Raw genomic sequence first — 16825 nt, 5'->3', positions numbered from 1 at the left:
TCCCAGGATGTACACATGAAATTCTCTATTTGATTAATTCCCAGGATGCTGTCAACATGATCCAGAAGAGCCAGACAGATGAGAAGAGGGTCTACACAGAGAATACCAATGTCTCTGAGGTCCCGGACAAGCCTCGTAAGGTGCCCCCACCTCCCATACTGCTGTGTAGGACAGATTCCATGATGGTCTTCAAACCAGCACCCTTCTCTCCAGAGAATGGACAGGTGGTAAGTAAGGGGCCTTGAGGAGCATGTGGATTCTATTGGCAGACTGATATCAAATACTTTGAAATTTTATTATGTACAGCTTTATTTTCACTGCTTTTTCATTATTACTGCCTTTTTATTTTGCTGTGGTTGTGGAAGTGAAAATCCAGGGTAGATGGTGTTAGCAGTTGCCTTAACATAATGTAGAAATCACTGTAACATAATGTAGAAATGATAATCATGAATTCTAAATGATGTTGAAATGGAGTTTGCTTGAAAATTATGTGAATAATTTGGAGAAAATTCAAAACTGCAATATTCATATAAGAATTTGATATCTCAATGATGGAGAGTTGAATATACTGTATGTATAACTGCAGGTGGCTTGGTACAGGATCTTTGCTCGGTCATCCTCGGGCAGTAATGTGAAGGTCCGGCTGAACGACTACAACTTCCCTGGGACAGGTGATGAGGTGAGTTTAGAGAAATCAGCGTAAGGGAGGCAACCCAGTTCTGCTCATTTAGTGAATTTCCGATCATCGTGAAAAGTATTATTTTCTATTGGATTTATCATTACAACTAAAGCTATTGTCCCATTAACCTGGACCAGTTTGGTATGTTGCTTGTTATATTCTCGAACTTTCTGTCTCTAGGTTCCCAGTTTTAGATGTGAGTTACGGGTGTCTGGACTGCGGCCAAACGAGCGTTATGTCTTTGCTGTGGCTGCCTATAATGCTGATGGTCAGCTGATCGGTGGGGGGGTCGGAGAGAGTTCTAAACCTATCCTGGCCTCCCACCCACTGCCGGTGTTAATGACCTGGGGATTCCTCAGCCAGGTAAGGAGATGTCTTTCTAGGCAGGTGTAGAGATTTGTAAAAATTTACCTGAACATAAGACAGCCTGGTGTATAAAGATTTGTAAAATTTACCAGAACATAAGACAGCCTGGTGTATAAAGATTTGTAAAATTTACCTGAACATAAGACAGCCTGGTGTATAAAGATTTGTAAAATTTACCTGAACATAAGACAGCCTGGTGTATAAAGATTTGACCTAAATTGGTGTAACATAGCAGTGTTTAAAAGGAATGCTGGACAACTCGCCCCCAAGACAACTCGCCCTCAAGACAACTCGCCCCCTCTTAGGATAACTCGCCCTCTCTTAGGACAAGTTGCCCCCTTCTCTTGAGACAACTCGCCCCCAATATTATATATAAATATATTATCACATTTTATTTTTATTTTGTGTGTGTGTGTGTTATTTACACTTTTAACCCTATAAAGATACGTCTTTTTATTTCATACTTTAACACGAATGGTAAATTCTAATAGAATTATACACAGATTTGATTATTGCATTTCAGAAAAAGTTATATTTTTCATAAATCAATTGGCAAGGAAAATTATATTTACTGATCTTCAGGTAATTGATTAAATGTCTCCAATACTGAGAAAATTTTGGGGTTTGGGGGGTGTGTGGGTTTTTTTTTTTTTTTTTTTTTTTTTTTTTATCGATATAGTATACAATGTACATAAGTGTAAAGGTGAAACATGAATATTCTGATACATGTAATTATCTTTTAATGCGTTTCTCAACTAATTCCCGTTGAAAAATAATAAAATTCCCATTTTAGAAATTGTATAACTGCTTTGCTCTACTGATTCATTTTACGCGGGGTGATTCTTTTTACGTGGCGATTTCAAAGTGTAAAGAACTCTGATGATGAGTACCTCATAATGTTTGAAGTAAATTTATAACAGCTTGGGGGAAATCAAACAATTAGATTTAACAACAGACGCAGATTATTGATAATTATACTACGTCAGCTGTAGACCAAGCTAATACTCTCCCTATACCAAACGCTAACTTGTTTCCGCTGAAATTATATATTTTACATGTACATAAAAGTGATGATGAATTTACTGAACCCAAACACTGGATTTTCACTAAAATCTTTCGTCTTGCATAAAAAGACACAAAGTTTGGCGTTTATGTGAACACGTCTCATTGTCTGTGATGTATATACTATCTATAAGAAATTCGTTAATTTTTGCTAAAACACCTCTTGGATTTAGACCAAAAATAACAATTGTAAACATGTATTATATGTATGATGTGAAGGAGCGAGATATCTTAAGAGAGGGGTCGAGTTGTCCCGAAGAGGGGGCGAGTTGTCTTGAGGGCGAGTTGTCCCGATGAGGGGGCGAGTTGTCTTGAGGGCGAGTTGTTTTGGGGGCAAGTTGTCCTGGTACCTTTAAAAGAATCATAGACCAGGTAATTTGTAAGAATCATTCACCATCCCCTGGAACTGACAAATGAAAATGCCTGCCAGCCTGGAATAAAGATCGTACAATATAGCCTCAGGTTGATGTCTTCAAGATGTGAAGACATTTAATGAAGGAGGAATGTGGCATTCAACTGGGTTCCATTGCCGGTGGCCAAATAGCTTAGTTGGTAGAGCACCTGACTAAAGATTCAGGGGGCTCGGGCTGGAATCCTGATCAGGCCTGGATTTCTCAGGGGAAAAACTATATTGTATGAGATTCTACTCAGATTTTGACTATTCAAATAAAAGAAAAATCAAACTTGAATTTGGGAATTTTTTTGAGAAATCCAAGTGTGATCCATTGCATTATCTCCCTTCCTGTTACATCTTATTTCTCTAGTTTCACATTTGTATCTTATCAGAGGAATATTATACCTTATTTCTCTAGTTTCACATAATGTACAGTGGATCTTGCCAATCTCAATTTTCCATAATAATTATAATTAAAACAGGTATTAGGCTTCACTGATTTTATTTCACATGTAATTGAAATATTAGTAACAGTAATAGACTAGTACTGATGACAATAGTACTGATGACACTAGTGCTGGTGGTCTATTTCTTGTACTGAATGACTTTGATTTCTCCAGTGTAGTAGAGGGTCACCCACAGACGGCCCTCCTTGTCCAGACTTAGTCCTGTTGGTCGTTCCAGACCCTTATTATCCACTAATCTCATAAACTGACCATTCTGATCCATGATATGCAGACAGTCATTCTTGTAGTCTGCCACAATGACTTGTCCAATGGAATCGCTGGCTATCTGCTTGGGTATGAAGGTCTTCTTTATCCCAGATGTTTTTCCATTGTACCGAAATCTGACTTTTCCCAGCTTGTCCACAGAAATGACAGCCTTTGAATTACGATCTGAGGCGCAGATGTCTCCGTTGATGTTCTCTGTCAGGAAGATTTGGTACTTCCCTCCGGTGAAGATGTTAGCGTCACTGTCGTCTGTCTCAATTTCCTGCTTCACCTCTGCTGTATTTCCATCGTAGCGGACAATCTTGTAGCTGGAAAAATCACTGGTCACCATGCTGACCATGAGATCCCCACTCTGGGTGTCGCAGACCCCCTGGGGATGCCAGTCATTGGTGGTCGTAATCAGAGTCTCTGATTTTCCATGCCGGATCATGTTTACGGTGCTATTGTAAGAGTTTGTGTAAACTAGTTCCCCTCTCCGGGTCATGGTGATGTCGTTGGGATGCAGTGTGCAGGTAGTGGTGACTGTTCCCTGGACAGCCCCAAATATATCCACACAGGTCAGGGTTTGGTCAGTTCCATTGACCCACGCCTCGTGTGTCCCCACACAGGCCACCTTACACAGATTCTTTAGCCCGGTGGGAACGGTGGCTGCCACCACAGCCTGCTCATCCAACAGCGATGTCTTATCTAACTTCTTCTTTTCTACGTAAGTCTGTGTTAGTGAAGACTTCAGTTCTCCAAATTCAGCACAGAGTTCTGTCCCCTTTGAGGTCTTGGTTATCAATGAGGGGATTTTGAGGTCGCGTTTTTTGGGCATGTCTTTGTATTCCTTAAGTTTGGATCGGTACTTTGTGATGCCAGTTAAGTTAAAGTTCAAGATTTTCCTGTTTTTCTTGATGGTCTTTAGCATGCTCCGTATCGTACTTCTCAGAAGAAACTGATGCGTTCGTAATGCCGTTAGGTGGTCCTCCCTCAGTGCGTTCATCTCCATGTTAAACTTGTTGAAGATTTCCTCCACTTCCTGGTGCCAAATTCGCCTCGTTTTTTCATTTTCGTTCGCCAGCTCGGTGTATCTCTCCGTCGTTGAGGCGATTAGTTGCTGGACCTGTGCTTCCTCCTCGGTGTATTTTGGGATTATCAACAGTTCAATTTCTTCTGTCTCCTCCTCAATTTTATGACGGGGATCTTTTTCTTTGACAACAAAATCAGTTTTAGAGAGCCTGGGTAGAGCTCTGGGTGTCTGCCCCTCTTCAGGTGGATGGTACTGATCACTGAGAAGGAATTAATGATCAAAATCATCTTTGATTTGATGGGAATTTTTATGATTATACAAAATTGTTGATCAAATTCAAAGCCCTAGGTCCAGCATGATTAGATGTGAAATGTGGCAAATTTCAAATAATGGCTGCTGAAGCCGAAATACAACATGCAAATAGATTTTCTTGCGATACCACCATTCGCTAGTTTTTCTGTTATTGATATTTATTGCAAATAATGATTGTTTTAGAAAACAAATTGGAGACAAGAATAAGATGATGTTTTGATTTGAAATTTCACACTAATTTGACTCCTACCTGTCCAACATACTGTTGTGTTGTGTAGATCGATTCCCTGTGTTCGCAGTCAGTCCACTGACAGCTCTCTGTTAGCAATGACCCAAGATTAAGGACAGGACTTAAACACCTAACCAACATAGATTTATAATTATCCTGTTGTGTTAGGAGATTAACCTGTGTTAAGAGATTAACCTGGCGAGTGTTACTAGGTTTACTCCTTGATGTTAGTATGGTACGGGGTCAGGTTTTCCTCAGTCAGTATGCTCAACCAACTCGGGGATAATAGACATGAAATTTTTCAGAAATTAAGTCCTACTTAAATATGCACTGTTACATATGGAAAGAAAGATTAACATACATTTGTAAAATCTTCAGGATTACAGAAGATTAATTCATTAAAGTAATCACCTAGAAATAAGGTCCTTCAATTAAAGTTCTTTTTTCAAAAGTTGGATAGCAAAAGAGATTTCATTTGAAAACGTGAGAATAATCAGAAGGGAATATAAAACCATCATGTACAATAACTAGGGATCATCAAAACCCCCTCTCCTCCCCCCCCCCCCACCCCCCCCCCCTCTCCCCCCTTCCTTCTCAACAACCCCCACCAAAAAGCATTGTATATTTCATTTGAATAAGAAAAACAAATTTTAAACAAATTGAATTGTAGCAAGTTTCTTTTAAAAGTGTCTGTATATCAAAATGTTAAAATGTGTTTTTGATAAGATTATGTTTCATTTGTCTCATTTGATCTAATGATCCATTTGTGATTCAACTCTTCAGAGCAATTAAGTTACTGTAATTATACATATTTTGTTTCCGTTTAATATATGTTTATAGATACATGTTCAGATAATAACTAATTCATTCCTAATTAGCAAAAGGACAAAAAAATACAATGAAATTCTGATATGGTCGATCAATTTCCAGAAAAACATGCATAATTGTGAAATCATTAATATAAGAGAACGGTGTCAGATAGCATTTTTATATTCTGCAGCCTAGATAACATATTAGTATGTTGGATGTTATGACATTAATTGTTCTTTTTTGTTATTTATAGATATAACATAGCTAGTAAACATACATGTACTATGTTGAATGTTGTTGTATTCTGTTATTTAGATAGATATCAGGTAGGATGATACAACATTGTTGTATTCTAGCTGTTGTTTAGATAATTATACGTAACATACTATGACATTTTTATATTCTGTTATTTAGATAGCATACCAGGTGGGATGTTACGACATTGCCAGACAAGCCTGTAATGTTCTTTGGGGTCACTTTATTGCGAAACCCCCAGCCCCACAGACAGCGACCTTCACCTCCAAATCTGAGGGTGCCTTCAATGTTATCCTGATGAAGTAAGTAAAAAATCAAATTACTGAGAAACACCTCAACACTGTCAATCAGTACAAAAGCCTGTGCATAAGCTGGAGTACTTTTTGAGTGTCAGCGGAGACAGAAAACTTGACTGTGGATGTGTTGTGTGTCTTGCAGGTTGAATCAGAAGGTGGTGTGTGTATCATCCCCGGTGTTGTTGAGACAGTTCCTGACCAGCATCTTCATCAGCGTAGACATGAGTGTAAAGGAGGGAGAACTCTTCTGTGATGTCGTCTGTGATAAAGGACCACTTCTGTTAGGACAGGTAATCTCAAGGTTATGTCTCTTGTCTGTGGATGTCCCATGGGTTATGTCCCTTGTCTGTGATAATTCCATGGGTAGTTCCACTTGTGTGTGGTTATCGTATGGCTTATTTCCCTTGTTTGTAGTGAGGGACCACTTCAATCAGGTAATCCCATGGGCCATAACCTTTGTCCATGATATTCTCATAGGTTATATCCCCTTTCTATGATATTTCTTTGGATTATGTCTGTGATAAAAGAATATATATTAATCCATGAGTTTGTTTCTTGTCTGTGACACTACCATGGATTAATATGTCCCTTGCAGTTCAAAATTTAAGTATGAAAGTACTTATACATTTATTACAGTTTTTAGAAGAAAAAAAAAAGAATTTTTCAAAATTTTTGTTCATCACAAACTCTGCTCAATGATATATTGTTCAAAAACCATAAGCATCTGACTTTGATTGTTTAAAGATCATGGAAAATATAAGAACTGAAAATTATCAGATTCTGTATACAGCAATTATGACTTATGAATTGATTTCAGATGAAGCGACTCGGTGAGTGTGAGAAGATGTTGGTGGCCCTGGAATTGGCAGGATGGCTGAACGAAGCCAATTTGGCCATGCAGGCGGTGGTGCAGTGTTACGGGCTCCTGGCACCGCTCATCTTCTACAAGATACCCTCTCTGGCAGTGGTGCAGGTAAATAATGATATTTAAGGAATGTAGAAAGTCATGCAAGATGTGTCCAATGGTTATTCATCATTCTGTATCATTTTGTATTTCACAATAATGATGTCTGTTGTGGTTAGCGAAATGTGATGATGAAATATTTTTTTCTGGAATGTCTGTGGTGCTGTGTAAGTATGTGTTTGTGTATACTATGGTATATTAATTACCACATTTCATTGTAGAGGCGTTGAAGCGGTGCCACGTGGTGGTACGAGAAATCTGAGTTCTGTACTAGGATACATGTATAATGACTACGTTTTTACAGGTTTTACAGCGGTGCCACGTGGTTCTACAGGAGGTCCCTGCCAGCCTGAGACAAAAGCGGCAGCAGAGTATTGCAGACAGTCTCCACCACATGACTGCCTGTATCACCTACAGCATGGCCAAGGTATGGACTACTGGACGATGGTCAGACTTTAACATACACGCCTCTTTTAACTGGACGGTGGTCAGACTTTAACATACACGCCTCTTTTAACTGGACGGTGTTCAGACTTTAACAGACACGCCTCTTTTAACTGGACGGTGGTCAGACTTTAACATACACGCCTCTTTTAACTGGACGGTGGTCAAACTTTAACATACACACTTCTTTTAACTGGACGGTGGTCAGACTTTAACAGACATGCCTCTTTCAGACTTGAGGGTGAATGGGGTTAATATGATTGTGTAATTACTCTTTCGCAAGATGTTTTAAAAATCCCATATTGGTACTTTCATTTCTTTGTGATTATTTTTTGACTGTCTGAATTCATTATTACTTGTTAGAAACAAAGATTTAAAACTGATAAAACAATTACAGTGGATTGGTTTGAATAGACTTTTGTTGTACATTGGTTTATCAAAATACACATGATTGTACAATGTCAATGTACTAACATCTTAATACATTTTACCTTTAATTGTAGGTTCTAAGGTCATGGGGTCACAAACAACTGGCTAATAATATCAATGAAGCAGGGCGTCGTCTGCTGGCACTAGAGGGAGAGGACCCCAAGGACAAAAAACATAAAGATAAGGAGCAGACGGACATCACGGAGAAGGGGGCATTGTCCGGCGGTGAAACGTCCGGCGATGAAAAAACGGATGCATCAGACTCACTGCCACTGCATGCACTTAAGAGAAAGAGAGCCAAGAGAGTAGGGCAAGGAACCAGCAAAGAGGAAACTGAGGGACCAGTCAATGAAGAGCTGAAGGCTCTAGAGGCCCATATGCTGAGCCTGTCCAAACAAGGTTTGTGTTTAGTGCAGCATGCTGATCTGTCCAAACCACCAAAAACAGGTCTGGTTGGTTTTGCAGCATATAAACTGTAAACTCTTTTTGTTATGATTAGTGTACTTTGAGTTTTTAATGCAGATTTGTATTGCTTTGTATATATTTCACTGGACACCGATTCAGCCCAGTACTAACCCAGTATGAGCAGTAGTCAGGATTTGTATTACTTATCTTATGTTTTTGTTTCCAGCCCAGTATGAGCATGAACTATCAGGATTTGAGGACCCCAGCATTCTACATGCCTACATTGCTTACCTGCCCAGCAAACTGGCCTACAGAGAGGGTAAGTGAACTGAAAAAACCAGGAGAGCACAAATCAATATCGGTAGAAAAACCACTCATTTTATAAAAAGATAGCACACATCTCAACCCAGGATTATTAATCATGAATTGACTGTACAGAACACTGTACACGACAGTCCTATTTCATTGATGAAACTGGTCTTCATGATAACCAGAATTCACTGTACATAAACCTGTGCTATGTCCCTATTCTATACTCACTGTGTATAACTACCGGGTAAGTCTAATTTTTCTTTATGTTTTGTATAACTCTCTGCTATGTTCCTGTTGCAGTGGTGAAGTTTAAGCGCCGCCATCGCTACCTGGAATTCTTTGTGCAGGTGGCCCAGAAAGCCCTGACAGAAGGGATGGCCAATCAGGTGATGGACTGGTGTGATGATACAGCCACCTGGCTCTCCAAGTATGTACTTTCACTTTTACTTCAACTGTCATTCAGAGAATTTAATTGATAAAAAGTTATGAAAAAATTTCAGGACATGCTTTATATATTAGATATGTAATGTTTGTAAATTAAAAAAAAAAAAAAAAAACTACCCATGGATATTAGAACTGACAATATTTATCAAAATTAATGTTAAAGATCATTGTGCAAATACTTTTTATGCCCTTTTAAAGATTCGGGAGCATATAGTTTTTGGTCTGTTCATCTTTCTTTTTGTACGAAAGAAACATAACCTTGGCTATAACTTTTGAATGCATAGTGCTAGGACTTCTCATATTTCATAGGTGCATGTACATGTATTTCTTATGACAATTAAGACCTTTCTTTTGGTTCCAATATTACTTTATTGTCCTATTGGGGCATCAGTGTTTCACAAACACATCTTGTTTTTTTCATTACACATAAGAAAACTATGGTAAATTTGGATCAATGATGGAAACCAATAAGAATGCCTTTGAAAAATGAACTTAGAATTCAAATATTACTCAATTTTTTTATTTTTTTTTCTATTGTGGATTTTCTGCAAGGTATGGTACTTAACTTTGGATATAAATTGTTTTTGACTATTTCTTTTTTTTTTTTTTAAATAAGTTTTATTTTTCTGTAGGAGGAATGAGCAGATCATTGGAATGCGTCAGTATCTGGGCAAACAGCCGGGGGTGGTGACAGTGTCTGGAGATGACCCCAAGAGGTTCGCGGCTGCCATGGTGGAATACACCAAAGAAAAGGTAAGAGAAATGGTGGAGGTATATGAGGGAAACGCAAAGGTATGGGGATTCATAGAGGTACAGGGGAATTGGGGGATATACAGAGGAATTACTAAACTCCATGGGAAATTACAGAGATCCAAGAGAATTGCATGGGTGTAGGGAAATTCCAGATGTTGGGGGAAGATTAAGGAGGTATGGGGGAATCATGGAAATTATTAATTATGAAGGTTCGGGCAAATTATAGGAGTATAGGGAATTATGTAGATCCAGGGGAATTATAAAGGTACGAAGGAATCACAGAGGTCAGGGGAGGTACAGGGAATTAGACAAGTATAGAAGAATTGTGCAGGTCCAGGGGAATCGCAGAGGTCCGAGGGAAATACGGGAAGAGGAGGAATTAATGATGCTACTACATGTAGTTCTCAAATCTACCCGTTTGTCTTCAATTTCTATGCCCCATTGAAAAAGAAGTTTTATGGGTTTGCACCTGTCATTCGGTTTGATGGTCAGTTGATCAGTAGACCAACTGTTTTAAGACTGATCCCTTTGCTTGACTGACATCAAACTTGTTACAATGGCTTCCCCAAAAGAGTAGATGACCCTTACTGATTTTGAGGTCTCAAGTTATCTATTCTGGACATAGGAGGAAAACTTGGTACACTGGTTCCCATTAAGAAGTAGATGTCTCCTATTGATTTTGAAGTCACAAGGTCAAAGGTCAAGAGTCAGACTGGCCGTAGTAAGATGTGTCTGCTCTTTATCTTAAGAATCCTTTATTTGATATCCCTTATTTTTACCATCGACATTCTAAATTTAAGGTTGATCCTTTGCAATATTGCCACTCATTTATATTTCTAAAACATTTTTTGGTAGGTCTTTGCTAATGAAATAATAGTTTAAATCTCATAAAAATAAAACATTCTAATTAAAGCATTTATATTTCCATATCCACTGCAAAAATAGGAATGTGATTATTTCACAATTACAATTGACTAGATAACTAATTATAAATATTACAGGAGATAAGTGCAATTGACTAGATTTCTAAAATTTATAAATATTACAGGTAGATTACTGATTATAAATATTACAGGAGATGACAACCCCAAGAGTGCCAGGGTCCAAGATTGCGGCTGCTAAACCCAGCACCACCAAACCACGGCGGCGACGCCAGTATAGGGTAAGGCTCTATTTATAGCTTCATAACATACAGAGCATCAATAGTTAGGGGAGTTAGTTTGATACAGCACATTACTCTGAAATGAAATTATCTTCCATTTCTCATAAATGTTAATTTTGTGATAGTGATCACAGGATATATAAGTTGTATATGTGTATGTACAGATGACTGGTATAATATTATATGTATATCAATCACAAACATTTCTTGTTTCGACTGCGTTTTCCTTCAGCTGTCTGTGAATAAAATTAGGTCAACAGTACTTATCTTTTGATATTTCAGCCTGTGATGGTGAACTCGAGTATGACAGACAGCCAGCGTCAAGCCCAGGAGGAGGCGGAACTCAAGGTAAAACCTGTTCATTGTAAACCAACTTTTATTCTCATGCAAGGAGTTTTCATGAGATCCACAAGAACCTCATCATTGCGAACATTACTCACTGCAAATCAGTCATTTAATGTCTTTCATATTTGTATAAGATTATCTCATTTGTGAAAATTAGTCACCATGAACCAATTTTTATCACTGGTAAATTGTGAAATAAAATTGTTGCAAAAAAATTTGGCTCACAGTAATTAGGATTTCAATCCAGACCGTGCATGTACAGAAGTTAATTTCTAAAAATCACTGGTGATTCTCTAAATAGTTGCTAGACAAGTCCTGCTTTATATTGTTTAACCAACAAACCAAACAAAACCTGACATAGGCTGAAAACTAAATTCATGTCTTATCATGCAATGCTTTCATATGATCTGTGTATTTCTGTTGTAGGCAATAGAAATTTTCACGACCTACTTTCCAGACATGTTCCGACAGTGGCACAGAAAGAGGAAACTGAGAAAAATGACCGTGGACGAAATGCCATGGCGATGTCAGGTAAGGAGAAGAGGAAGATTCTTTATAGTATAGTAAATTATACAACAAGCAGCTCTGATGAAGAATCACACAACAATGCAAACAGCTCAACAAAAGTTTTTTTAACTCTCGTAAATTTTGGGACGCCTGAATATGTATGACCGGGACATGAGAACTGCAGTTGATTCTAGAGCTTCCCTGTTGTAAATATTGGGATGTGTCCCAATGGGTATGACCAAGGACATCAGAATTGCAATTAAAAAGATTTAAAATGAATGGTCATAGAATTGGAGAACTGGGTAATGTACATTTACTGTGATAAATAGTGAGGCTGGTTTTGAAATATTGCATGGATTATTCCATGCTCAGTCCTAGCAGTCTAATGTATCATGTCTAATGTATCGTGTATTGTAATCTGTTATTATGAAATTTTCAGTTGGTGTTGCTTCAAGGAATGAGTCATTTCTCGGCTTTCCTGCAGAGACTGGAGACTAGAGACAAAGTCCTAGGCACTGCCAATATGTACAGGTAATTAAACATAACACTGACAATCTGTACAGGTAATTATACATAACACTGCCAACTTGTACAGGTAATTTATATACCACTGATAACCTGTACAGGTAATTATACATTACACTGCCAACCTGTACAGGTAATTATACATTACACTGCCAACCTATACAGGTAATTATACATTACGCTGCCAACCTAGACAGGTAATTAAACATAACACTGACAACCTGTACAGGTAATTAAACATAATACTGACAACCTGTACAGGTAATTATACATAACACTGCCAACTTGTACAGGTAATTATACATAACACTGACAACCTGTACAGGTAATTAAACATAATACTGACAACCTGTACAGGTAATTATACATAACACTGCCAACTTGTACAGGTAATTATACATAATACTGACAACCTGTACAGGTAATTAAACATAACACTGACAATCTGTACAGGTAATTATACATAACACTGCCAACTTGTACAGGTAATTTTATATACCACTGACAACCTGTACAGGTAATTAAAAATAATACTGACAACCTGTACAGGTAATTAAACATAACACTGACAACCTGTACAGGTAATTAAACATACCACTGTCAACCTGTACAGGTAATTATACATAACAATGACAACCTGTACAGGTGATTAAAAATAATACTGACAACCTGTACAGGTAATTATACATAACACTGCCAACCTGTACAGGTAATTATACATTACACTGCCAACCTGTACAGGTAATTAAACATAACACTGACAACCTGTACAGGTAATTATACATAACACTGCCAACCTCTAGAGCATAGAGCGTGGCAAATGGCGGACATGTTCGATTAAGCAAGTGATACTCGTTTTCGGGTAGTGGCATACAGAGTTCATGGAATTCAGCAAAAAAGGTGTGAACAGGAACAAAAAGGTGTAGGTAAAGGACTATTTTTGACAATTTGAAATTTGGAACTGATTTCATACTTGTTTCACTTATATACGCCTGGAAAGCATACAGGTAATATCAAACCATTGAAGCGTGGCATTGAAATATAAACACAGACAACACATGTGTGTAGTGTAGTGCATGGCAAACGTTACAAAGATATCAGGTGTTATAAAGACTAATGAGGATAGAGATAAAGTTAAAGGTGATAATACTAAGTGTAGGTGCTCTGATAGAAGCTCCACTGGAACTGATTGTGAGTTGTCTCCGAAACGAATACACGGTATGTACAATCAAAACAGTGCACACTCACCTTCACCAACGAATTGCGATACACACCAAGGTGTTCCTTTAAGTTCCACTGGCGAAATCATAGCTAACTCAAATGAAATTCTAAATGCTAGACCCGTATCAGCTCACATTCAGATATCGCCAAACCAAATGCAAACAGCGCCCAATCAAATGGCAAATACTCAGACAGCAGATGGTGCACATATAGGTAGCCCGACTTTACAGGCACATCCCCAATTTTGTGTCCCGTTGGGGTACCCCCAGCTTCCTTTTCCTACCCCACCCACTCAGAACATTTTAGTAAAGCGATTGTCACACAAGGAAAAGTCATTACTATGCAAATATCGAATTTCTGCACATTCTTTGAATGTTGAAAATGGAAGGTACAAAAATTTACCTAGGATCGAACGCAAATGCTCATTTTGTAATTTGCAGGAAATAGAAGACGAATTTCATTTCGTTTTGATATGCCCAGCATTTTTTGGTTTACGTGAAAAATATATCAAACCTTATTGCTACAAGAAACCTTCCTTTTCAAACTTGTAGAACTTTTTAGTGTGTATAACTTTAAAACTATTCATAAGCTTTGTCAGTATTTAGTGAAAGCTACAAAACAAAGAGAAGCACTATCTGTTAACTGTCTTTAATGATGTTTCTTTTTTCGTTGCTTAGATTTATTTGTTTCTAAACTTAATTGTCTGATAATATATGTTTACATATTGTAATAATTCTGAATCCTCTACCATTTGCCTGTATTGTACACAGTGTACCTATGAGCCACAGGGCTCCTTTGGTCAATAAATAAACAAACTCTACAGGTAATTATATATTACACTGACAGCCTGTACAGGTAATTATACATACCACTGACAACCTGTACAGGTAATTATACAAAATACTGCCACCCAGTAAAAGTAATTATAAACATAATACTGCCATTACCCATACAGGTAAATAATTCCAATGTTATATATCGCAATTGTTTTGATTGGACAAAAATAAAGCTGAACGAGAATTTACTCATCAATAAATCCGAAAACTTGATGCATTCATATGCAACTTAAAACAAATAATGTAATGTATGGAGACTCAGCAAGGAAACTATTCAAATTTTTGAAATTGTTAATATAAGGAACGAATTGGAATTTATATGAGAATCAAACATTCTTTTATGAAGAATTTATCTGTGATTAAACTGTGGACGTTTTACTCACAAACTTTACATAAAAGTGCTTCACTCTTATTGAGTTTGTGAGTAACATGTCCAGAGTTTACACATCAATAAATTCTTCATAAAAGAATATTTAATCCTATTTCAACATTGCATTGACATTCAAGTTAAACTGGATGTACATAATGGCATAGTGTAGGAGGAATGATTAAGCTTTGTTAAAATGGTTAATCCCGCTAAACACAGAGAATGATAGAATGTTTTTGACGTAGGACCAACTTTTTGGATGAAGAATGGTTTGGTTTTGAGACTGCTGGTACCCTTGTTGTTGGCTGGGAAGGGGGACCAACTAAACCTGTTGAGCCACAAAGCAGAAGAAGGTTTGAAGATGATGAGGAGGCAGAGCTGGCCCGCCTACATACGTCACACATGGATGCACTTGACTTGGCAGAGCATGAAAGTCGTCCCCGGACCACAGCTACCGGGATAGAAATAGCGGCCGCCCTGGCTACAGGTATTGTGTATCAACATCTACTATAACTGTTCTCTGAAATACTATTTATTGTCTTAGTCATGAAATTCAGATTACAGAAAACTGCTAGGTCAACTAGAAATTTAAGGAATAGAGAAGAGTTGTATATAATACTAATGAGTAAACTTAATCAAGGAATGAGTTCTATTTACTAATGAGTAAAACTTAATTGTTTTAAGGAATGAGATCTATTTACTAATGAATAAAACTCTCGAGTCACTTTAGGGAATGCAGAGTTCTATTATCGGCTCAGTTTTGGCTCTGATCACTTTCAACATAACAGTTGTCAGTGTACACTGGGGCCCTGTGTTTGTCGGTGTGTAAACGTGTCATCGTCATGGTTTTTTCTTGTTACTTGAATGAAATATTTTGTGATTCATTGTGAAAAGTCAAGCACAAAATTGAAAATCATAGAGTACCACCCAAGCATGAATTTTCAACATTTCTAATGAGTTTATTTAGAATCACTCCATTCACATTGCATGCTCCACTTCTAGGCGAGGTCCCAGAATTTCCTAAGGAACCTGAGTCCCCTGCATTGACTGGTTCTCAGTCCCAGACTGAGAGGATACAGGGTACCAGTACAGAGAGTACCACAAATGAGGGTACCACAAATGAGGGTACTGTTATCTGGTGGTGGTCAACCATAAATAGCCGCAGTCAGACGACTGTACAAAACCTTCTCTCCAGCGTTCAGCATCTCCTTTAGCTTTATGTAGATGCATTGTTTATTTCGGGTTTTGGTTCACTTGTTTAGAATTCTCTTTCTCGGTTTTATATAGAGGTGTCTTAGATTCTTATTGAATAATTCGTATGAAATATTGTTTTATTCATCTAAGGCTCATTGGGATTTGAATTATTCAATGGTGTATATGATCATGAAAGTCTTCATGTATATATATTTTTCATGTATTTTCTTGTACTCTATACAGAAATATATCAAAGTTTCAGAGCATCACCTGCTTGCGTTATCTCCCCTGCACTCTAGCTGAAGCAACTGTCACTCATGTTATGTATTTAAGGATGTTTTTGTTATGTATCACCAAATATTTACAATTTCTCGCATGCATGCTTTATGGTTTTTACGTCACAGTGAATGTACATATCTGCACAAAATTATCAATTATAGTTATTATGTATGCTTTTTTTGTTTTCTCGGGTGCATTAAATATATCAGTTAGTTATTTGTACACATATCCTGCTATTATGATTTCATCTTTACGATAAATTTTTTTTTTGGAGAAATTACTATAAATATGTAATAGTAGAGGTCTCTTCAATGATTTTTTGCCATTTAAACAAACATTAGGTATATGGTGTAAATATTTTGATTTAGAGATTTATGATGCTATTGTAGAGTACATATATATACTAATTTTTCAAAAATGATGAAATTATTAACAAAATTAACTTATTATAAGAAAATTCTTTACAATGCATGTAAGTGTCGCTGAGTGTTC

The 16825-nt window shown here is 37.4% G+C and overlaps 1 protein-coding gene across 8 annotated transcripts in view; it reads left to right on the top strand.

The window, feature by feature from the left end:
- LOC125653986 (cilia- and flagella-associated protein 54-like) overlaps positions 1-16825 on the top strand; it is a 64312-nt gene that overhangs the window by 19130 nt on the left and 28357 nt on the right. For 5 of the 8 annotated variants that reach the window (XM_056144198.1, XM_056144195.1, XM_056144192.1 and 2 more), the window contains 17 exons: positions 45-227; positions 587-679; positions 860-1042; positions 6010-6152; positions 6289-6436; positions 6964-7119; positions 7415-7537; positions 8058-8382; positions 8615-8707; positions 9001-9127; positions 9777-9897; positions 10973-11059; positions 11342-11407; positions 11831-11935; positions 12351-12442; positions 15106-15347; positions 15863-15985. In XM_056144198.1, coding sequence (XP_056000173.1) covers positions 45-227; positions 587-679; positions 860-1042; positions 6010-6152; positions 6289-6436; positions 6964-7119; positions 7415-7537; positions 8058-8382; positions 8615-8707; positions 9001-9127; positions 9777-9897; positions 10973-11059; positions 11342-11407; positions 11831-11935; positions 12351-12442; positions 15106-15347; positions 15863-15985 — 2410 coding nt within the window. The remainder of the gene's footprint in view (positions 1-44; positions 228-586; positions 680-859; positions 1043-6009; positions 6153-6288; positions 6437-6963; positions 7120-7414; positions 7538-8057; positions 8383-8614; positions 8708-9000; positions 9128-9776; positions 9898-10972; positions 11060-11341; positions 11408-11830; positions 11936-12350; positions 12443-15105; positions 15348-15862; positions 15986-16825) is intronic. The other 3 variants (XM_056144196.1, XM_056144193.1, XM_056144199.1) reach the window with 3 other exon arrangements.

This window comes from Ostrea edulis, chromosome 7 (assembly GCF_947568905.1).
Source record: "Ostrea edulis chromosome 7, xbOstEdul1.1, whole genome shotgun sequence".
In the NCBI taxonomy this organism is placed as follows: Eukaryota; Metazoa; Mollusca; class Bivalvia; order Ostreida; family Ostreidae; genus Ostrea; species Ostrea edulis.
The sequence above is the reverse complement of the archived record's forward strand: the minus strand, read 5'-3'. Positions and strand labels throughout refer to the sequence as shown.